The 24,627-nt window shown below is 46.1% G+C and overlaps 1 protein-coding gene across 1 annotated transcript; it reads left to right on the plus strand.

Annotated features, from left to right (window-relative positions):
- Positions 1-423: 423 nt before the first annotated feature.
- On the plus strand, positions 424-24,499 carry LOC142463209 (uncharacterized). The gene is made up of 10 exons (XM_075565666.1): positions 424-945; positions 6,327-9,554; positions 10,073-10,170; positions 10,426-10,484; positions 13,664-13,830; positions 14,566-14,728; positions 15,194-15,385; positions 16,263-16,493; positions 19,449-19,602; positions 23,829-24,499. The coding sequence occupies exons 1-10, from the start codon at positions 900-902 to the stop codon at positions 23,901-23,903; spliced, it is 4,413 nt and encodes a 1,470-aa protein (XP_075421781.1). The 5' UTR covers positions 424-899; the 3' UTR covers positions 23,904-24,499.
- Positions 24,500-24,627: the final 128 nt, after the last annotated feature.

The following is a 24,627-nucleotide window of genomic DNA, read 5'->3' on the forward strand; positions in this document are numbered from 1 at the left end:
TCTCCTCTCATACACACACCCACCCCCCTCTTTCTCATACCCTCACCCACCTCTCATACCCCCACCCACACATACAGTACACCCCCCCTCTCATACCCCCACCCACCTCTCTCCTCTCACACACACACATACAGTACACCCCCCCCCCTCTCATACACACACCCACCTCTCTCCTCTCACACACACACATACAGTACACCCCCCCCCTCTCATACCCCCACCCACCTCTCTCCTCTCACACACACACACATACAGTACACCCCCCCCCCCCCTCTCATACACACACCCACCTCTCTCCTCTCACACACACACATACAGTACACCCCCCCCCTCTCATACACACACCCACCTCTCTCCTCTCACACACACACATACAGTACACCCCCCCCCTCTCATACCCCCACCCACCTCTCTCCTCTCACACACACACATACAGTACCCCCCCCCCCTCTCATACACACACCCACCTCTCTCCTCTCACACACACACATACCCCCTGATTAGCGCTGTGTGTGATGTGCCAGCCCTGTGTATGGGGGAGGAGCAGTGACAGTGTGCGCAGCGCAGCGCCCCCTCACTCACCGGGGCCGGTGACAGCGGGGCGCAGGGAGTCAGCGCTGTGCATCGCATAGGGACCCAGCTTCCTAGCACCCGGTGGTAACGAGCTTTGCCCCGGTGGTTCCGAGCTTTGCCCCGGTGATTCCGAGCTTTGCCCCGGTGTGTCCGAGCTTTGCCCCGGTGGTTCCGAGCTTTGCCCCGGTGTGTCCGAGCTTTGCCCCGGTGGTTCCGAGCTTTGCCCCGGTGTGTCCGAGCTTTGCCCCGGTGTGTCCGAGCTTTGCCCCGGTGGTTCCGAGATTTTCCCCGGTGGTTCCGAGCTCCGTGGCCCCGATGGCCCCAGGATGACCCGCTTCCTCCCGCTGCTTCTGCTGCTGCTTCCCGGGGCCGGTAAGTACCCGCACACTCCGCGTTATGACGGGGGAGGGGGGGGGGGCCCTGGGGGTCTCACTGGGAAATACCGGTATATTATACTTACTGTACGTTTGTTCAACGCTACAGCAGTATATACTATACACAGGCATATATATATATCCATACTGCACAATGTAAAGTGTGTGTATACAGTATATATATATATTTATACGTTCCTGTGTCTATCTACAGTATACACGATGTATTATGAGTTGATAATGCTGTGATTGTATTTTTCATTTGAAAAGCAGTGCAGACACTATCTGTACAATGTGTATTATTGTGTCAATTAATAGTGATGATGATGGATGGATACAGTAGATAGTGAGATAGATGATGGGAGATAAGCAGATATATAAGGGGAGATACTGTAGGTAGATATATAAGGGGAGATACTGTAGGTAGATATACAGTATAAGGGGAGATACTGCAGGTAGATAATGTGGGAGAGACAGATATATCCTGCAGGTAGATATATAATGGGTAGATATATAATGGGAGATACTGTAGGTAGATATATAATGGGAGGTACTGTAGGTAGATAATGTGGGAGATAAACAGCTATATATATCTCGTGGGAGAGACGACTAAACAGGCGTTATGAAAATGACTGATTAAAAATGAATCTCATTGAGCAGCTACAGGTACAGTATATAAACCAAGTGATCATCTCTCACTGTGCACATACACCCCCACCCCCCATATATATGGGTTACACACACACACACACACACACACTTTATATACACACTTCTATAATCAACAGCATCTGCTGTGCATGTTTGCATTCTAATGCATTGCAGATACAGGTTGTGCAATAGATATTAGGGATGAGAAGGGTCCCTATATCTGTACACCAGGTACAATGAAACCTCTGATATGTATCTGAGCTGCTGCATGTACAGTATGTATTTTATTTATACATACAGTGCCATATATGTGTCCTCAGTATTCACCTACGGTATGTACATAAAATAAAGTTACCTATAGAATTCTATTCACATAATTTTAACCAGCATTGTCGTGTTGGTTTTGGACCTAACTGGACCTTCCTTAGGGTTTGCAGCTGGCATTGACCATGGCAAAAAGTGTTTTCTTTGTGGCTGTAAAGTTTGATCATGACATTTTGCCATTCGGGGCGTGCACTTTAGTCACAATTGTTGTGCCACCTAATTGAGTTTTGAACCTATTTCTGCCATAAGTGTGTAAAACATGGATCCAAACTGAAGAAAGCCCCCCTGTGTGAAGATGAAACCTAGTGGTCTTCCTCATGCACATCTGGTGAAGCGCTTGTGCCCCTGCTATGCTCCATCACTTGTGATTTATCGGTGGGAATTGTAAAGATAAGTTTATACAGTAACGTGTCTGGATATATATATATATATATATATATATATATATATATATATATATAGATATATAGATATATATATATATATATATATATCTATATATCTATATATATATATATAGGCAATACGATACCGGATGAGCGAATATCAGAGGCAGCACTCCACGAGGTAGTCAACAAAGAGTTGTATTTAGTAAGACATCAATTCCAACGTTTCGGTCCTACACACGGGACCTTTCTCAAGGTGATGTACATACAGAGTGCAATAGAACACATATATATACCCTAACAAACCAAAACAGACAGGTGCAACACATAATTTAATTCAAACTAAAACTTACATGCTAAATGCAGGACCCTCCCATTGTAACCAGGCAGTCAGGCGTTAACTGAGACGCAAAGATGAATCTGTCCCGTGAAACGCACTCACTGCGCATGCACGAGTCAGGGGTTATAGGCTATAAGTCAAAAAAGCTCTGTGTGGGTGTGGTGTGTGTGTGGTGTGTGTGTGGTGTGTGGGTGTGGTGTGGGTGTGGGTGTGGTGTGGGTGTGGTGTGGGTGTGTGTCACACACACCACACACACCACACACACCACACACACCACACACACCACACACACCACACACACCACACACACCACACACACCACACACACCACACACACCACACACACATATATATAATTGCCGCCCTGTGCGTTGATCACTGAAGCTCTGGGATTTCACTGCACTTTTCCCTGTGTGAGATGTGATCTTCTGAACAGAACAAACGCAGCAGCACATCATATATATTGTTTCATGTGTTCTATACATTACTATACGTGTTTTATACATTACTATACGTGTTCTATACATTACTATACGTGTTCTGCATTCTGTGAGATGTTATTGAGCTTTTAGCAGATAAGGTGTCAGAACTAATAAACAGGTTATTATTCAGCTATTAAAATGTGTCATACAGTGGAGGGCTTTGGGTTTATTATGGCCTCTGTATACAGTATATGGCTCTGTATACAGAATATGGCTGTGTGTGACGCCCCATTAAACATGCTGAATGTAAAAGTTATGTTAACCCTTTCTCTGCCAGAGAGGCCCCGCAACGTGCAATATGGTTAACGCTAGTAGAAAACGTGTACAATTGTAGTAACAAAGTGAGGAGAGGGAGGGGGGGTGTGATACCTTTTATTGGACCAACAAGATACAGACAGTCCTGGGTTATCCAACGGAACCCGCTCTGGAAGCAGCGTCGGATAGTGAAACCGGTGTAAAGTGAGTCCCATGTTAATCAGTGGCAGTGAGTGTTGGATAAACCATTCGTTGTAAAGTGAAACGTTGGATAACGAGGACTACCTGTAGTTGATGTGTTACAAGCTTTCCAACCTCTCAGGGTCCTTCACCGGGAATGGCAGAGATCCAGAAACACAATATTATATACAGTGTGTGTAAGAGGGATATCTGGTTACACTGACAGTGATTTCTTTATTGCCACTCTTATACGTTGCTAGGTCGGACGGCACCTTTAGGTCTCTGCAGGGTGATTTGAGGGTGTGAATTTGTTTGGCACGTTGGCGTTTTTTTTATCTGTAAGTCAGAAACCTCACGATCATCGAGCAGTACCTACAGAGGGATTCAGTGACTGCTGAAGCGCTCCGGCTGTCTGCCTTATCTGGGGCAGGTTTTCCTGCAGATACGGTCAGTGCTCTGTCCAGGGGAATCTGCGGAAGCAGCCTACAGGATCCCTATCCGCCTTCAGGAAACAGAAGGACAGGATGCTCAGTGCTGCGCGCAGGAATGGAGCAGTTACCATACTTTCACTTTGTTACTCACAGGAGAATCAAATCCATTAAAAAAAGGGGGGAAAAAAACAACTTTAACCCCTTTGCTTCCAAAATGTGTTGGCACCTATGTCTCTTTTTAACATGCTGCTCTGTTAAAACCCCTGTGGTGATTCTGGGGGCTGTTGGAGGTCGGCTTATGAAGGCAACATCCCAGGAGAGAGGGAAATTGGCAGACTTGTTAACCAGAGCTGAATAGATCCGTGTCCTCCTGTATGAAGTGTGGCCTTGGGGTTGACGTCTTGTTTCCACTGACTGCCCCAGGTCACAGAAAACAATTCCTCTCAACAGCGGATTCTTGAGTTCCTTTGTGACCTGGAGAACTTTGTTTGTTCAGAAGGAAGAGGTTGCGGGGACAGTCACCCACATTATCTTCCGATCCCCCAATCCATGGTTAACTACCAGATTCTCTGTCCAATAAGTGCCATGCAGCTATCAATTGTTTCTCTCTCGTTCCACAGCTACTGAATGGGCCACACAATTTGCCATTTGCCCCCAAGTCGTGTTAAAGTCTCTGCAGTTCATTAAAATGACCCTGAGAGGTTGGGAAGCTTGTAAACATATTAACCACTTGTTGGTCCAATAACAGGTATCATTCTCCCTCCTTTGTGATTACATGGAAGAGAGGACCAACACGGCCCCCCCACCCTTCTTTGCCAGTTCATTAAAATAAACTGTGTTGTGTTGTTCCCATCAACCATAATTAACTGCAGCTGTGTGACTGATGATGTTTAGTGGTTTGGTCATCAATCAACTGGCTGCTAATTAGGAGTTTTCCTCACAGGCAGCAGGAGCGGCAGCAAACTGTCCCACAAATATATGGTGTGTTGAGAGGGAGAGAGAAGCAGAGGAGTGAGGTTGGGTGCTTAGTTACAGAGCTGGGGAGGACAGAAGTTGGGGATTAGAAGGTGAGGAAGAAAGGATATATAGGGTGACATACTGTAGTCCTTCTCGTTGTTAAGACCACAGCGGTTTTTGGGGGGGGGTGCTTCTTTTTCACTTGGAGGATTTAGGCCACTTTTTCTGTCCACGAATAACATGCGTTAGAAAATGCCCTTTGCATTTTTCATCCTAGTTATAAACTTTGACGTGAAATCCTCCTGAAAGGAGCACAGCTTTCATATAACGCAGCAGCGCGGCCCAGAAGAAGCGTCAGTGTTTCAGTTAGGAGTTCTGCCCAGGGTTGGTTACGATGACATTTTGTCACGGTGAGAAGAAACTGGAGGAACATAGATGGCGTTGAGGTGCATGGTCTCTTGTATTTGATTGAAGAGCTGAAGCAAGACTTGTCAGGCAGGCAGGGAAGACCTTATCTTGTGTGAGGATGTTTATTCTTCTGGAACAGACATGAGTAATAACCAAAATATTGACGCCATGATTCACTTTGGAGGATGGTGTAGGACTAGCTATTCGGCGCAGTATCACTGATTTACTAGTAGCTGTACTGGACTCAGTTTGTTGCAGGTTTCGATAACTTTTAATGAGCCCATGTAACATTACTATATACTGTATGTAGTTGTGCACAAACTTTTGATGCTTTGCAAGTGTCTTTTTCAGCTGTATAGAGCAGGGGAGACCAACTCCAGTCTTCCAGAATCACCAACAAGTCAGGGTTTAAGAATATCCCTGCTTCAGCACAGGTTGAAGCCATTGAGCCACCTGTGCTGAAGCAGGGATATCCCTAATACCTAGCCTCTTGGTGGTTCTTGAGGACTGGAGTTGGCCACCCCTGGTATAGAGGCTGCCCCAATACAGTAAAGGCTGCAGGAAAATCCCTTAGGGGTCACATCAGCAGTAAAACAAAATGAACATTGGTTGTGTGCTCACACTGGATACTGCAGAAGGGAAACATCTGTGCAGCAATCACAGCTTTGGAAATCCCAGCCCCTGCCAGGGAACATGTGGAAGTATTAATGTTTGCATTGAAAATATCTCGCAACATTTTTGCCCAATAACATGTACATTTGTCAAGTTGGATTATTGTTTCCAGATGATCCAGATTTACGTGCCCAAAGCTTTAGTATTACAGTATCATATATTTAATGCTGCATTGGATTAGCCCAGTTTCTCTGCTACTGTAGACCGACAGGCGACCTGCCCCAGTTTTAATGTTCCTCTTTCATCCAGCTGATTATTTCCCTTCTCTTTCCCCCCCCTTTCCCCCCCTCTAGAGCTTCTTGCCAATAACACCGATGTCCTGCAACCTTTCCCGAAAGCTTCTCTGGGGGATGAGGGCAGCGTGGCGGTGACCCCTCACACCATGTTCAGAAAATCCCCTTCAGCATCCCATCCATCCATGAACAAAGCAGCGGAAAGACAGGAGTCTCCTCTTCTGAAAGAATCCCCCGCAGCAACAAGTGCTAGAGTCCAGGCTATAAGAGGGGAGGTGAGGACAATCGCTGATTCCACCAACAAGTGGCCAGTGAGCGTACTGCATGGTGGAGGCTCTATACCAGGAGAAGCACATGTAAATGCATTAAAGATGTCTGCAATTAATAGCACTGAACACGCGAGGGAATCTGTTACAAGGAGAGAAAAAAACAGGAAAGCCCCAGCTTATCCTAACAAAGCAAGGGCAGTAAGGAAGCTTACAGGGAAAGGTCTTGTAGCAACAGAGGATCAGAACCGGAAAGAGTTACGAGACAATGGGACAAAACCCAACATTGGCTCCACCTTCCACCAAGACATCTCCACTGGTTACACAGAGCTGTCCAAGGCCTATTTGGAGCAGCCTGGCAAGAAGTTTGGGAGGGATCCCATTGAAGTTGGTAACGCCAATCTCTCCGAGTCTGAGATGACAGTCTATAAACGCCAACATTTCTCTGCGGTTGCACAGACAACACCACAGCTCAGCAGGTCACCTGAAGACCAAAGGGTTAATCACACGTCAACATCACTGCGTGCTGTGGCAAGTCAGAACTCCAGCTCATTACATAATAATAAACTCCATTCGGGCGTTACATTCTTTCTGAATTCCACCTCTGCAACATTACTACTGAAAAAGGAAAGCAAACGGGATTTTCTAACTGCCTCAGAACATCCCACATCTCGGCAAACTCCCCTAACAGACTTTTCGGAGGGCATGGAGGGTGTCTTAGAACCGGAAAGGGAAGAAACCAGCACAGAGGGCATATCTTTGACTTCTGAAAGGGAGAGGCACAATGATATTATCTCAAGGCCTCCTCTTTTCGCCAGGACAGGGGTAGATATCCAAGGATTTGCTTGGGTGACACATGAAACCGTAACAGAGCACAGTTCCCAAGTGACTGTAAAGACACCAGAATTAGATACACTAAATAATCTGTACCTAACAAGACAAAGCAGAACAGACAATATCTCTTCACCGGAACTAGATAGGGTTACACAGCCAGAGTTAAGCATTCAGATCCAACCACAATTAACCACGCAGAAGGAATCAAAGTTTGCCACTCAGACTAAAGCAGACGTAACCATGCAGATACACACACAAGCAACCCAGCCAGAACCAAACTCACACGAGCAGACCCACCAAGAACTCCAAAAAGAACAGCCACAAACTTTTAGCCAGGCTGGTCTGGAATTAACTTCAAAGATTGATACTCAAGTAAGCACGCAGATCCAGACAGAAGTAAACACACAAGCTGAAACAGAACGACAAAGCCAGACTTGGTCAGAGTTAACCACAGAGAGCCAAACTCAACCAAAACCAGCCATACAAAGTCATCAACGATTATTCACACATACACAACATACACAACTTCAACTAAAATCACAGAACAAAACCGAGATTAACACAGTGGCCCATCTCACAATAACACAACACGGAATAACAGCAGCAAGTACAGAGACCCATCCAGAACCAGCCACACAAAGTCCAATAAACCCAAGCACACACACCCAACCACAAACAATTGCACATAGCCAACAAGCGCCAACCACACCGATGCAACCAGAACTAGCAACACAGACCCAACCAGAACTAACCACACTGGTCCAATTAGAACCAACAACTAAAACCCAATACAAACCAACCAAAAAAACTGATCTGAAACTAAGCACACCAACACATAATGAACTTACCACTTTCCTTCCCGAATTAAAAAAAGAGAACCAGACTGAGCCAAAAGTAGTCACACATACTCATTCAGAACCACAAACACAAGCAATGCCAACCACACTGACAGTACAAGAGGTAACCACACAGACTCAAGCTGAACAAACCAAACTAACCCAACTAGAATTAACTACACAAACCAAACCTGAACTATCCACACAGACACAATCAGAAATGGCCACAGTCACAGGATGTGAGCTAACCACGCAGACCCAACGTGAGTTAACCATGCATACCCAACCTGAGTCATCCACAATGAATCACTCAAAACCAACCATGCAGACCCAACCAGAACAAACCGCACAGACACAACCAGAACAAACCGCACAGACCCAACCAGAACTAACCACACAGACCCAACCAGAACTAGCCTCACAACCCCATCCTGAACTAACCACACAGACCCATCCTGAACTAACCACACAGATCCAACATGAACTAATCAAACAGACACGTCCTGAGTCATCCACATTGAACCACTCAAAACCAACCACAAAGACCCAGCCAGAACTAACAACACAGACCCAACCAGAAATAACCACACAGACCCAACGTGAACTAACCAAAGTGATGCAACCTGAAGCATCCACAATTAACCACTCAAAACCAACCACACAGACCCAACCAGAACCAACCATAAAGACCCAACAAGAACCAATCACACAAACAGAGCCCAAACCAACCACCCAGACAAAAACAGAACTGATTACACAGGCACAAACAGAACCCGTTACAAAAAAACAAACTAAGCAAACCGCACCGACCCAACCAGAGCTAACCACGCAGACAGATAAAGAACTAGCCACAGGGATCCAGCCACATCCAACCACATATACCACAGAAAAGCCAAATACACAGACCCAACCAGGACAAGACACACTGACACAGAGAGACCAAACCACACCGACTCAGCAAGAACCAGCCACGCAGACACAAGCAGAGATAAGTACACACAACACTACTTCTAGCAGGGTATGGAATGGCCAAAGAGGCAATCAGTCAGATCTGGTCACAAAGGAGTCTGGCGCAAACCTGACTTGGAGCGTGGAAGCCACTTTCAGCCCTACATCGAAGTCCCTTCCTACAACTGGAGACAGGTCACATAGAGGCACCATCAAAGCAACAGACTCGCAGACAGTGGGAAAGCTGCAGCAAGGACACGCCTCAGAGCTTCCGACCACCATTTATCCCAAACCCCAGTCCCCGTCCAGCACCCTCACCCCTCTGACTTCCAGTGAGGACACGTCCCTGCAGCCGGGAGGAGACAGGATTTTCATTGTAGATGAGCAACCTCCTGTCTATAAAGGTCTGTTATGGGATGAAACGAATATTAATAGACCCCATTCTCAGAGTTACTATCTCAGTCTCGCCATTTCTCTCATTATTATGTATCCCAGACCCCCATTTTCTGCCTTTTACTTTGCAGCGTTTTCTAATGACAGCAGTGGGAAGATGCACCGTCTATTTCCACCAGGATAGCCCCAGAAAGACTATCTCTTCGGCCCTTTATCCATGCTCTCTTCTTCATGTCCCCTATTCAAAACGTTGTGATGCTGATCCTGTTCCAGAGCATGGACCAGTCCTGTTTAGTTGAATAGAGCTGGATTCTCCACAACGTTCATGAATCTCTTCTCTCTCTTCTCCCTGCACTATATCCTCACCTTCTGCCTGTCTCTGTCTGCATCTTGCTCCGTACTCTCTCTGTCTGTCTCTGTCTGTCTCTCTCTCTGTCTGTCTCTCTGTCTGTCTCTCTGTCTCTGTCTCTGTCTGTCTGTCTTTCTCTCTCTCTCTCTCTCTCTCTAACGTAAAGCTCTTGTCTTTCAGTGCAGAGTATAAATGTCACCTATAGAATGCATCTGAATGTCACCATGCCTGCATTGTGTGAGCAGCCAGACACCTGTCAGCCCCACGTCCTGCAGGAGGTCAGTTCTTTCCCCGGTTACTTGACAATAAGAGATCCTTACAAAGGGTTAATGCACCATTACGAACCCCTTTAGTACTGGTGGGCTCAGGACACCTTGCACAGAGTTACCCTTGTAGCAGTGGAAGGTTGAAGGGTCCCTTGGTTTGCTGGCTGATTATTATTTACATGCTAAGCTCTGTAGCGTCTTCTCTGTTGCTGGGTTGGGGGGTTATCCAGCTGGCATCTAACAAGGGTCCAATCTGCTCTTTTGCAGGTGACTTCTTTCTATAAATCTGTTCCTGGATTTAACGGGATTGAGGTGCAGAATGCGACGTGAGTTACGTGGTCACATAAAAGCTGATCAGCTGATACAGGTCAATGTCCGCACGGACACATCCATATGTGTGTCAACTGACTCAAGTACAGACACGTCCCCACATAATGAATAGACACGCACACATAGCCACATCAATAGACATGGAAACACATTGTATCAGCCAATTGACACATTGACTCCACAAATGCACATACAGAGGGGCTTCCCATGGACATACATAGCATCATGTATGTATAAAAACAAAACAAGGGATTGCAGTGCCAATTATTAAATGCAGATTCAATAGAATGAGACCATCAGTAATAGGGACAGATGAAACCCTCACTATAATTGATATACAATGTGCCAATTACAAACAAAACATAAAACCAACACACAAACAACATATAAGACAAGGAAAGATGGGGCAGGATGGGGAAAAGGGGGCAGGGAAGGGAAAAGCCGAAAATAAAAAAACCTTTGAAAATAACAAGGAAAACACTGGAACTTGCGACCAGCTTTCCGCAGGATCACCCACCTTCCTCAATACTTCTAAAAGACAAAAAGGGAGAGCGCGGGCTCCTGGTGTAAAGAGTTTCAGGTTTTAATATCACAAGCATAAATCAGGTCACTTACAACAATTCAGTAAAATATGCGCATTGGATATATACATCAGACTCCCGCTGTGCATCTCCCGGTATGGGGCTCTACATCTCCTGGCTGGGATCGTGTGGTATCCTTCTGCTTCACAGCCGGGTATCTCCAATGTTGTGCGTCCACAGGTCCCCCAGCGACAGCGATACAGCTCCTCCAAGTTCCACAGCTCCCTTCCGTAATCACAAGACACCATACAACAGGCTCCTGGCACAGCCAATGGCAACGCACCCTTACGCGTTTCGGCGCTTAGGTTATGGCGACTTCATCAGAGAATGAGGAAATCCTCATGCCTTTATAAAGTCCAAATTGATTGATTAATTACTCATACGAGCACCACCCAATGTGAGTGGATAAAAGTGACTACAACTATATCGGCTAAAAGATAAACAACATAGACACAAATTAAATAATATATCTACTATATATTTGTGAAAGCATTGTATGTATGTTTCTCTGTCTGTGCTGTGTTCCCTGTCCCTAGCGGCAATCTCATTGGTCCCTTGGCCCGCCCGCCCCCGCACACCTCTCATTGGCCTCACACACTCACACCACTGTTTCAAGGCCCCCTTGGCCCGCCCCCGCACACCTCACCACTGCCTCACTCTCCCAGCCCTCACTGAGCTTTGGGAACGCACCTAACTCTCACTGCTCTGACAGCTCTCACCTCTCAACGCACTAAACCCTCTCACCTCTCAACGCACTAAACCCTCACCGGCTGCTACCACCTAAAGGAATCAGGTACAGACTCTCTATATATATTGGGTAAGCACCTGAAAACCGCAGGACACAACACAACTCACCTTCAGCCTCATGAGACACACTCCTTCACCGGACAAACAAAGCCCTCCTGTAGCACGCCAAACACTCACAAAACACTCCCGTGCCACGCAACCACCAACAAAACCCTCCCGTCGCCCACAACAATCCCCCCCCCCCCAACCCACGTGCACCGAAAATACAACAAACACCTCCCGTAGGACAAAATAAAATCCCTCCGGAACCAACACAACTCTCCTTCAGCCTCATGCAACACACTGCTTCACCGCAAAAATAAAGCCCTCCTGTCGCCCCAAAATAAATACATATACCGTTTGCACACTCAACTAACACTCCGGTGGCCCACAAACCCCCCCCCCCCCCAAATAGCCCAACCACCACTCCACGTAGCCCACTCCCGTGACCACAACCCAGCTGCCATCTCCAAAAAAAAAACACGTGCACCGACAATAAAACAAACAACTCCCGTAGGACTAAATAAAATCCCTCCGGAACCAACACAACTCTCCTTCAGCCTCATGCGACACACTGCTTCACCGCAAAAATAAAGCCTTCCTGTCGGGCCAAAATAAATTAATATACCGTTTGCAAACACTCCGGTGGCACACAAACCCACAAACACCCCCTCCCCCCCCCCCCCCCGCAAACACCTCCCCCCGCAAACCCCCCCCCCAACACAACCCCACCCCATAAACCCCCCCCCAACACAACCCCCCCCCCCCGACTCACCTTCAGCCTCATGCGACACACTGCTTCATCGCAAAAATAAAGCCTTCCTGTCGGCCCCAAATACATAAATATACCGTGCAACACAACACTCAACAAACACTCTGGTGGCACACAAACCTCCCCACCCCCCCCACACAAACACCCCCCCCACACAAACACCCCCCCCCCCCCCCACACACACACAAACACCCCCCCCCCCCCCGACTCACCTTCAGCCTCACATCCCGGGCAACGCCGGGTCTCTCAGCTAGTAGAATATATAAGAGAACAGGCACATGATAGTTTTGGATTTGAGACAATGTCCTGACCTGATTTTGGCTCGGGATATTAAAACCTGAAACTCTTTACACTATGGAGCCCGCGCTGTCCCTTTTTGTCTTTTAGATGTATGTGTGTATATATATATATATTTATATATATATATATTTATATTTATATATATATATATATATATATATATATATACACACACATACACCCTTCTACATATATGCACACATCCTTATATCTATAAGTACAGACCCTTATATATAAGCACATTGCCTTGTCTATCAACCTGCCCTGCATTCCCAGTAACTCGGGAGGGGGGGGGGGGGGGGGGGAACCTTAAAAGCTGGTGAAGGCGCAGTCTAATGCCAGCCTCCCATGTGGGGGAAGCAAGGGGTCCCCGGAGCTGAGCTGCATTAATTTTGGTCCCAGGGATCCCTTAGTTCTCAAGATACTTACCAGGAAAGACAGTGCTGTTACTTCTGTTTTATATGTTTTTAAATCTCCCGTCTTGCGGATTACGTTGTAGCTTCCTATTGGCCAGCGGGAGATTTCAACCTCCATTTTGTTTCCCCTGGAGCGGAAAATCCCCGACCTGGAAATAGCTCATTTCAGCTATGAGAAGCCCCTGCTTCCCACCCATGTAAAAAAAATAAATTAAAAAAGGGTAGAGAACGTATGTTACTGCCACACTGGGTGGTATTAATACTCACTGATGCTATGTGTCTCTGGAAGTGGAGGAGCTAACCCATGCTTGTCCTTTCAGGCTGGACAGGGCATGGCTGGAATACAGAGTCCAGTTCAGCGTAGACGTGGGGAGTGTGATGTCCGAAACCCAAGAGATCCTCCTCACTGACCCGGCCAGGTTTTTGGGATCCTCAGAGCCCTTGGAGAACAACCTCATGTCCAGAATGAGCAGTGTCTCCCTGGCAGGTGAGCAACCCACAGACCCAAGGCTGTAGTTTGTGAAAACCCCTATATTGCACATTGATTTACCGACCTAATATCGAAACTGGAAAATGTTCTCTGACAGCGGCTGAGCGGCGACCAGCAAGGTTTGCTTTTTCCTCGACATTTTTGTCCTCCCATTCTTTTTACCATTTTTGTTCTAACAAATAATATTTTGAGCTACTGTTCACATTCTTTACCTTTGGGGACCCTTGTCTGGTCTCAAGTTGACTGGAGCCATCAGTCAGCGGTGGATTTTGATATCCGCCGCCCCTTGGCACTTGCCTCCTCTCTGCCGCCCTCCTGCTCCTTTTGGATTCCCAGCGTCAAATGATGCCGCGGACTATCTGCCAGCAGTCGAATATCCGACTAGTATACCAGGAGCTACTACTCCAGGTGTTACGACATCAATTACTAGATACTATCTGCCACTCAGCCTGTCCATCACTGACCACACTGCTGTCATTTTCTGGGGTTGTATGAGGGCATGCTATTGGGGCCACCCTGTCATCTCCCCTTCTAGGAGACAGGACCTCTTCCTCCTTGTTTTCTCTGCAATAACTCCTCTTCAGAGACCTGACCCAGTGACCTGTCTTCATTTCTGTCTGCTTTCTCACTACTGTAAACGCCACCACTCCCACTTCAGAGGCCAACGCTTTAAACTTTGGGCTTCCCCTGAGTTTTTCACAGAGGGGGGGTGGGTGTCTCTTTCCTTCCCAGAGGATCATGCGGACCCCTGCACAGCCTGGTTCTCCTGTCCCGGGGGGTTTCGGTGCCTGTCTGTGCGTACGCTGCGTGCCCGCTGCCTGTCCCCATGTCACCGCACCTTCTGCCACAACCACGGCATCTGTATTCATCGCAGAGGACAGGAGCCGGAGTGTCAGTGAGTGCCACGTTATAAACCCTTTACGGCAAAGAAGGATTCGGCAATTTACTGTTTCCTTTTGTCAGGCACCTAAGGAAAGAACAGTACTGTATATACATACACACATATGTATGTAACACAATACAATATGCATATATAAATAAACATACATGTGTATGTGCAGTGCATGTCTCTCTATCTTTTTACCTGTGTATCTATAGCTATCTGTGTATCTATATCTTTATATATATAGATAGCTATAGATCGGTACACTGTTTGTCTGTGTGTCCGTCCATCTATCTATCTATCTGTGTGTCCGTCCATCTATCTATCTGTGTGTCCGTCCATCTGTCTGTCTGTCTGTCTGTCTGTCTATCTATCTATCTATCTGCCATTTGTCTAGGTGCAAGCAGTGAAATGATTAGTAGGTCTCCTAGAAAGTACTTTTAGGAATGATGATGATGTCCCTGCTCTCCCTGGCAGGTGCCCCATTGGTAAAGATTTCTGGTACATGGGGCAGACTTGCGATTACCGGATGACTCACCAGTGTCTCATCGCCATCGCCTGCTCGGTCGTGATCTGCATTATTATTTGCGCCACGGCTGCAGTTTTCCTTCTGGTCCGGAGGTTCCAGATGCAGATTCTGCAGCAGAAAGCAGCTCAGACCCAGAGCAGGTAGCACGTTGTTGCTTACTCCGTGGCACCAACATTCTCTGTGTCGCAGTACAATGGCTATGGAAGAGAGCGGCACGCAGTGCAACGATCAAAAAACTATATCATGGAGGCAACGCAAAATGTTTTTTTTTTTTTTATTGCATAGCACTAACCGTGTACACAGCACTGTACTGTATGTCTAGTTTACAGGGGGCACAACGGTTCCCTAATCCAAAGAGTTTACAGTCTGTTTTGTGTGTGTCAGAGGGTCAGCAGATAATGGGAACGGAGTAGGATCTGCCAGGCCATTAATGGTGACCATTTCCACTACTTCATTCTAGCGTTAAGAGGAAATGTCCCTCTTAACCCCTTCTCTGCCTCGTCTCTGCTTTTGCCCCTCCTGCATTATTGCACAATAATAATAAGAGGCGTTGGTGAGCACCTCCTGGGGTTAGACCAGTCACCCGCCGTTCCTGCACAAAGTGGAGATTAGTTAGACCAGGGGCGGCCGACTCCAGTTCTCAAGGGCCACCAATAGGTGAGGTTTTCAGGATATCCCTGCTTCAGCACAGGTGGCTCAGCCTTTGACTGAGCCATTGATTGAGCCACCTGTGCTGAAGCAGGAATACCCTGAAATCCTGACCTGTTGGTGGCCCTTGAGGACTGGAGTTGACCCCCCTCCCCCCCCGAGTTGGACATTCTGGTGGATTGCTGCGCCTGGGCACATTTCTGCTGATTTATGGGGCGAGGTTTAGAAATAAGAAGTAATCATGGTATATAGCCGCGGTGTATTCTCTGCGTGCCGGGGGGGGGGGGGGGAGGGGAGAGGGGCTTAGATTAGAGGTGGGTTCTGTGGCGGGGTCTGCGATCCTGATTTTGTGTCGGTTGGCCCTCACAGCTACAGAAGGTTCAGCCGATACGATGACGTTCCCACTCATTTCTGGTGCCCGTCCCAGACCTGGCTCACGGCCTCCGCCTCCCTCAACTCCATGGATAATCCGGCTTTCAGCAGCTCCGAAGAAGTCTTCCCTCTGCAGGCCCTGGGGAGCTGTGTGTGCGGCTGTCAGGAGGCCGCGCAGAACTGCGTCCAGACTAACCCGCCGCAGCCGCCCGCGAGCGTCCCGGCCAGGTAACAGAGACACCTCCTATTGCCTGCATTCACTGGCTGAGGCATGATGGTGACACAGTACCACTACTTTCTTATTTGCAAACCCAAAGAAACGTTATGTTTTTATGATGTGCTGGAACTACTTGTGTTTTTAAAGTGCCGCATACTCCTCACTGCAAAGCCAAATGTATAGGAGATCCGCGCTGGTGCTGTCCCATATATCTGGTGTAAACTGATTCCTGTGCAGCCGCCAGCAGCAGTACCCCAGCATCTCCTGTATAGGGAGCTCCCCTAAGGGAGCTCACAAAGTAGCACAAAGACAAGAAGGCAGAAAGCGCACTGAGAACCAGTATGATATAATATATGTATTGAAAACAAAATCCTCCAAAAAGGACTACAGTAGGGCCCCGTTTCTCGGCGATCTGCTTCTCGGCGAGCCGCCAATATAGCGCAGAAGGGGGACGGCCGAGTTTGCACATGCGCAGAAGGGGGAGTGGCCGAGTTTGCGCATGCGCAGGAGGGGGAGCGGCCGAGTTTGCGCATGCGCAAAACGGGGGACTGCAAATCTGAACAGAAGGGTAGGAGACACCGAACATTTTGTATCACAGTTATTTGTAGTTTGGAGTACTTATGAGGTACTACTAAGAAACCATTTCCTTTGAGGGGTAAACAATTGATCTAGTGCCGCCAGTGTTTGCATTGGCTATATGTATGTTAAAATCAGTGTATAAACAGCTGTAGGTATTCCGAGCAAGCCAACATCAATCCAATATGGCTGGATGTGATTGGTTCAGAGTGGCTATATAATCTATAGCAACCTCCTGACAAAGCACGCAGTGCGAAACGCGTGGAGGTCACATGGGGTTGCTGCACATGATTTCATTGGTGGGGAGACAGTCCGGTAGAGAGGCATCAGACACAGCTGACGTAGAGTGCGGTCCGGACACTCGTCATCTACTCCAGCAGTTGCTGATCGGGATTTCCCGGTCCCTGCTCTCACCATTATTAACACATTGTAAGTCCCTTATTTTGTATATACACATTGTTGTATTATGTAGTCCTTTTTGGAGGACTTTTTTTCAATACATATAATTATGTATAATTATCATACTGGTTCTCAGTGCGCTTTGTGCCTTACCTCACTGTGAAGCACTGCGTACATGGCTGGCACTATAAAAATAAGTATTACTATTCTAACATCAGGGAAGTACTACTCTTTATGTGCAGTCAGAGTAACATTAATCATTCTGATTGAGCCACCTGTGCTGAAGCAGGGATATCTTGAAAACCTGACCTGTTGGTGGCCCTTGAGGACTGGAGTTGGCCACCCCTGCTCTAAATGATCAATGTCTCATCCTTTTCTTCTCCCTCATTCTCTGGGTGCTCCGGTGTTGGAGAAATGCTGATGTCGGGACATTTTTGGGTGGAACGTCTGTGATTTTTCTACAAACTGTTGCATAACTCAGCCCCCATCACTGCAATTTTGGAATTGGTGCAACATTTGCTGTACTTCTCCTTGGGACTGAGACCCCTAACATCTCCTGCACAACCTTTACATTCTGTGCTACATTAATGTGCTTTCACAGTTAGACCTTTGCACTGAAAACCTATTAAACATACTGCAAAAATGCTACAAATTTACAGGGAAGATGTTCCATGCCTGAGGGGTTTCATGTGGCGGCGGCTCAGCGGGGGGCGGCGGCGTTCCTCCTGGTCAGTTTCTGGGGGAGATGTGTTGGGTCCCCAGATGCAGGGAAATTGCCTGGACTTTTTCAGAAGTGTCAATAACCGAAATCCCATAATAGGCGTCCATAATGTTTTTAGTATATGCTGCTCTGCTGAGGTCGAGACGCTGCATCCACTCCAGTGTCGCAGTGATCAGGGCTGAGTTATAAAGCGCAATATCCTCGTGAGTAACACAGTACATGAGTACTGTATTTCTTCCTAACAGAATAGTGTGTGAGCAGCATGTGAACAAAAGATGGATATAGGGCAGTGGGTGGATAAGCTTTCAGATATCAGTGATGCTGCATCTGCTTTAGTAAAGAGCTGCATGTCTTTAATTTCGGCACAAAGCCCTCTTGACTGTATAAGAAATATATAAGCTGTAAACATAGGAGGAGGAGAGATGTCCTGAAATAAACCCCTTTTTCTCTGGTACGGCAAAATGCAATTGTACAAAAACCCAGATACCAACACACTTTGATTACTGAAGTAAAGGCTGTGTATCCACCCAAAAATGTGGGCCAGTTACATTATGTTGCACCTTTTAAACGTGACACCACTCTGCAATGCGGCTCTGGCAGTGATCTGTTATAGATTGCTCTGGCTTTTGCTGGGTAATTAAGCTGCTGTGTTTTTTTTCTCCCCATCCTGTGTCCTATTAAACACACATCATGGAACCAGGAAGAGATTATGATTGGGAATAAAAGCAAACAAATTAGTGGTGCGTGTGAGATGACCACGTCCCCTTATCTTTGGCGGTAGAACTCCTACCTCTAGGGCGTCTCTGGAAATGCACAATAGAAACGTCCACCCACAGTTGAATAAATGTGTTTTTATTTCCATTCTCATTTTGTTTAATTTGGAGACCTCAGGAGTTATTTTTTGTTTTATTTCAGGACTACTTCTCTGGCCCCTGTAACATTAAACCACAATTCATTTATAACTCAATCCGGATTTCTCTTTACCTATTCAAAGTTTCCGGTGTCCGAGTACTTTCTCTCGTCACTTTTAAAGCAAACAGATTTCAATAGGGGATTTGTAAACCACATTGTATCCACTGAAAAAAAATGCAGAGTAGAAGATTTATTATAAAGGAAGGGGGTTACAATAGCGTGGAAAACAAATACATCTGTTGTTGCCAGAGGATTGATGCAGCATCACTGGCACCTTTTGGCTCTGAAAGGCTTAATAGTGTAGGAGCTGCCAGAGCAGAATTGTGGGTTATACTCCATCCTGAATGTTGGCTCTTAGGTTGCAGGGCAATTGGGAGACAAGCTGCAGCAGCGTCAACGACCTCATGATCGACTCAGGCAAAGCAAGTGATGTATCTGTGTCCAGTTGGCCAATGGAACCTATTCACTGGACTCCATTCCCAATACTGCATCAGCTCTCCCTGCAGTCTCCGGTAAGTGTAGCTACAAGTAACATATCATGTATGCAGTAACAATGCATAAAAAAAAGACAAATCGCTCAACTATTCGCCTATACCTATATGATCAGATTGTCCAGTCTATTCCACCAACCCACTACACACCCAAAAGGAAGGTGCAGTGCATACCGTGAACCAAACACCACATATGCAACAGGGGGGAAAAAGGGGGCTGTACATCAGAGATAATACCCCAAAATACAAGTCTGCTCTAATGGAGTGCACCAAAAGTGAACTTCTGGGGATATTATCTCACAATTCTTCTGTTGTATATGTAGTGACAGTGCTTCTTGCAGGTTACTCCTAAACTCATTACGTAAAAACCATCTCCTGTATTTAAATGTCTAAATACTAAAAATTCATGCATTTCCATATCAGAAGCTAGGAACAAAAAAAGGATTCAATACATATAACATAATAAATTATCTAATAATGAATCATAGTAATACACAGAATTAAACCCTTGCTGATTCTTTGAGAGAGCGGCACATTAAACATCACAGGATCAAAAAAAAGGGTTCGTTTTGGTGGTGCGTTGGTTTCTTCGTTTTTGCTTGATTTTTTAAAATGAACTGGTGTAGGATCTGTCTGCGCCCCCGGGCACTCAAAGTGTTAAAAGAGCAATCCATCCTAATTAACCTTCATTTTCTTTACAGGATTGGAAGTTGGGGGCCTCCAGAGCTGAACATCACTATTTTCAGCTCTCGGAGTTCCCCTGATCCAAAAATAACTGTTTTTGGAATCTACGAATCCTAAACGGAGTAGTAGATCTTATTCATTACTTCGGGGAAATCCCTTCTTGTACGACTTGGATGTGCTCCATTGTGTTGTATCCACTGCGAGATTCCGCTTGTTCTCTAGGCTGGGAGAAGTCCAGAGTCTGGTGCAGCCGATTAGTGAGCATCTTTGTAAAAATCTTGGAAGTGATTGGAAGTAGACCGATTGGTCTGTAGTTCTTGGGGTCTTCTTTGTCTCCTTTCTTGTGGATGAGGATAACTATGGCATTACACCATTGTTCTGGAATTTTCCTGTTCTTCAACCAGCATGTAAAGACTTTTGCTAGTGTTTTTTCTACTTCTTCGCCAGCTTCAAGACTTCAGTTGTAATTCCATCTTCCCCGAGAGCCTTCCCATCCTTCATGGATTTTATTGCTTTTGCCACTTCTTCTGAAAGGACGCATCATTGTGGTTTCTTCTCGCTTGTCCTATGCTTTGATTATATCAAAGTCCAATGTGGAATGGTGCTCCGATTATAAGTGGCAGTATAAATACAGCTAAACGCCATTATAGCGTGGTCCTCGGGGCCACCCAATCCGACCGCGCTAGAACCGGGGTCGCGCTAATTTTTTTTAAAAATGGCCGCCGCGCGGCTGATTGGGAGGGAGGGAGAAAGGAGGGAAGGAAGGGGTGGCAGGAAGCCCTACACGTCCCACAGCAACGGCCCTCCGAGTCCAGCCGCAACCTGCTCCTTACCTCCCACCACCGGCATCCATCCCCCTCCACCGGCATCCACTTCCTCCCCCCCCTCCCCTCCCCCCGAGGCCCCCACACCTACCGGCCCTCCGCGGCATAATCAGTTTTGGGCCTAGCCCACGCGGCCCTCCGAGTCCCAGCCTGCTCCTCACTCACCCCCCCTACCGGCATCCACACCACCCCCCCTCCTCCCGACACCCCCCCCCTCCTCCCGACAACACCTCCCCCCCCTCCTGATGCCAGCTCCGCTCTGATCTCAGCAGCCGACACCAAAGGTAGGGAGGGGGAGTGGGAGGTGTGGTGTGCTGTGCAGTGTAGTGTGCTGTGAGTGCTGAGAGTGTGTGCTGTGAGCAGTGTGCAGTGAGTGCTGGGAGTGTGTGCAGTGTGCAGTGAGTGTGTGCTGTGAGTGTGTGCTGTGAGCAGTGTGCAGTGAGTGTGTGTGCTGTGTGCTGTGTGCAGTGTGCAGTGAGTGTGTGTGTTGGTAGTGTGGGCAGTGTGCAAAAAAAATGTTTTTTTTTAAAAACGGGAGCCACGTGAAAACCGCGTTATAACGGGTCGCGCTATAACGGGGTTAAGCTGTAGTATGTAATCAGGAATGCCCAGTAATATATATCTTGCATAATCCTTATTGTATAGGGAGGAGGCATAAATGCCTAGTGAGAGAGATCTATGCTAGAGCATAGTCCCCACATAATGTGGCATAATAAACATCCTCCATTAGAAAGGAAACGTACATCTTTACAGATGGGCAATGCACATAAAGGCCAATGCATGCGATGTGCCCATCATCATATCCAGGCAAATCAAAGGTGTCCCAATCCGTAGAAATAGAGATCCAAGCAGCTGTAGGTAGGAAACGGATCTGCTTGATTATACCAAGTGTTATCTGTGTTCACATATAATTGCACGTAGAAGTCCTCAACTCTCTTTATGAGGTGTACGGTCCTTTATTGTTGATCCATCGTCTTGTATGAGTGCAATGATTTGTTTCTTTCCAACAATACGTTGCTGCTTTCTCTTCTTTAAGCTTTTCTATCTTCAGTAGTATTCCTCACTATATCACAGTTACATTTTCTTCCATCTTCAGTTGTACGTTTACGGTTCGCCTCGCACCGCTCTGCATATTTAATTCTTGCGTCTTGGAATTGCTTCATTTCTTGTCGTTTCCTCATTAATTGTTTTGTCTCAGAGATTTTCTTATCCTGTATTTTGTTAGCGATTCCTCCAGTTTTTTTCTGCACTTGCAACTACAATCTTCACAAGTTCTTCATAATCAATGTTAGTGTCCCCATGCACTTTAAGCACCCTGACGCAAATTTTCACTTCTAGTTGAAATATTCTGTTATTGATGTTGTTCTGTTTTTGTTATATTTTTAATCTGTTCTTCTTCCAACTTTGCATTGAGATGTAATCTGCAAAATCGATCACTCCTTGGGTCAAAACAGTAAAGGGCTGTGCAGTCTTCAATCACGTGTTTCCTGTTAGTTAGGAAGTAATGTAATTCCTGTCTCCCTCGGGTCCATTCCATGTCCATTCTTTATTTGGATTCTTCTTGAAGAATGAATTCATGATGTAGAAGTTTTCACATTCTGCAAATTCTACCAATCTGTCCCACCTTCAGTTGTTGCCGTAACCATACTTCCACTCAAGGAGTGGAGGTTGTATCTCTTTATTATACTTATATTATCACCTTTTCACTGTATTATAGGTGTGAATTACAATATATTACAATATGTTATCACTTTCACTGGGATATGAGTATTAGAGCGCCATCCAGTCTTGTTCTTCTACCATAACCATTCTGTACTTACCAACAACTGATGCTTTGACTTTCTGATGGCACCAATCTTTACATAATCTCCCATAATGATCTTGGTGACAATTTCCATTGTTGTAAGGCTGGTTGATTTCATTGTAGAAGTCTTCAACATCAAGTCATGCCGACAATTAAGTAGGAGCATACACTTGGATTATTTGAAGCCTGTATCTCTTTGGTCAACTGAATGACGATTCTGTTTGTCCATCTCTTGTTGATGATGAAGCCCATTCGACCGGTTCTTCCATTATCTGTACCTCTGAAATAGAATGTCTGCTTTTTGAGCTCTATGAGGCCTTCATCTTTTCTTCTAACTTCACTGAGGCCAACAATTTCCCATTTCATCTTTTCACGTTCGTCTTCCAATTCTCGCAGTGCTGCTTCACTGGAGAGTCCGGCAGGTGTAGCTAGCCAGGTGTAGGTTTGAATGACAACTTTTGTTTAACCTCTGGGCATTTTTAGCACCCTAATATTAAGATTATCAAAGCAATCTTAAATGTAATGTCAAGATTTATAATTGCTCAAATTTTCATGAAAATTTAACTTCTTCTGTGATATAACCAGAAAAAAAATAGGACCTTTTATTTATTTTAACACTTTGTGTTAACTAATAGGAGTACAGAATATAATATGATCAAAAGTTATCTGCGGCAGTGCTTTCTTCATTGAACCTGGCGTTTGGGTATTTGCATGTTTTATATCTGTGACACATGTACTTGATTCACTATAAGGCCGAGTACCTACTGTACATGCATTTTCTATACATTAAAAAAAAAATAGGGGATAAGCAACAGGTAGGAGGAACTGCTCCCTTAAAGTGGGTTTGGGGAAGGAATGCACCTTTAATACAAGTTTATGGGGTCCTTTGGATGCATGAAGCCTGACCATTTGCATGTTTCTTTCTCCCGTTTTAGTTTCATGCACGCAGACCTCACTCCTACTTTGAAGGAATGGAATTGGTCAACACTGAACGCAGCTGGACAGCATAGCTATATTCTACATGGAATTAGGGCACACCAAGGAAGACAGATGCGTGGAGAGGATCAATGCAGCAACACATTAATCCTTTTACTGCGAAACTTGCCCGCAATAAATTGCAGTCTAAACGTCCCCCTTCACTGCCAGCTGGGCCCTACATCATCTCCCCCCCCCCCTCTGGCCATAGGTGGTAAGCAACAATATTGGATCGATCAACGGAACAGTTAAATGTATTTCAAAAAAAGGTGCTGTCGTCTTCAGCGTTTATGGTCACCATGCACCTGCTGCATCCTTCCACGTAGAACAGAATCTGGCAGGCTATGAATCATGAAACAGATGTTCGTGTTAGGACGAGGACACAGGACTCCTCCATTTCTGCGTTCTCAGAGTCCAGAAATCTTACTTTTTGAATGGAAAATGTAAGAAAAAAGGACTGGGTTGTTTTGCCACTACCATGAAATGATTACACTCTCTAGATACTTGTAAAATAGGCCAGGGTTATGGTTTTTAGTGGGGGAAAAAAAAAATTGTGTTTCTCTCTCTCTCCCCCACCCCCCCAAAGTGTTTTCATTTGAGGTGGAAAAAAAAATCTGTGTTGAACACCAAATGTAAATGTGTATCACTGTATTTTTCTCGTATGGCTGAGCATTCTTTTTAGTTTCCATACTTGCCAGTTGTGCTGCCTTTGTCTCTTACCCGTGCAGATGAGCTGATACTAAAGGCAGAAGTGACGAT

The sequence above is a fragment of the Ascaphus truei genome, chromosome 11 (genome assembly GCF_040206685.1).
Source record: "Ascaphus truei isolate aAscTru1 chromosome 11, aAscTru1.hap1, whole genome shotgun sequence".
Lineage (NCBI taxonomy): Eukaryota > Metazoa > Chordata > Amphibia > Anura > Ascaphidae > Ascaphus > Ascaphus truei.

Excerpts from the sequence above, each read along its gene's own strand:
- LOC142463209 (XM_075565666.1), top strand. The coding sequence starts at position 900 with ATGACCCGCTTCCTCCCGCTGCTTCTGCTGCTGCTTCCCGGGGCCG. Across the intron at positions 946-6,326 it reads GCTGCTGCTTCCCGGGGCCG|AGCTTCTTGCCAATAACACC; the intron begins GTAAGTACCCGC and ends CCCCCCCTCTAG. Across the intron at positions 15,386-16,262 it reads GCAGCTCAGACCCAGAGCAG|CTACAGAAGGTTCAGCCGAT; the intron begins GTAGCACGTTGT and ends TGGCCCTCACAG.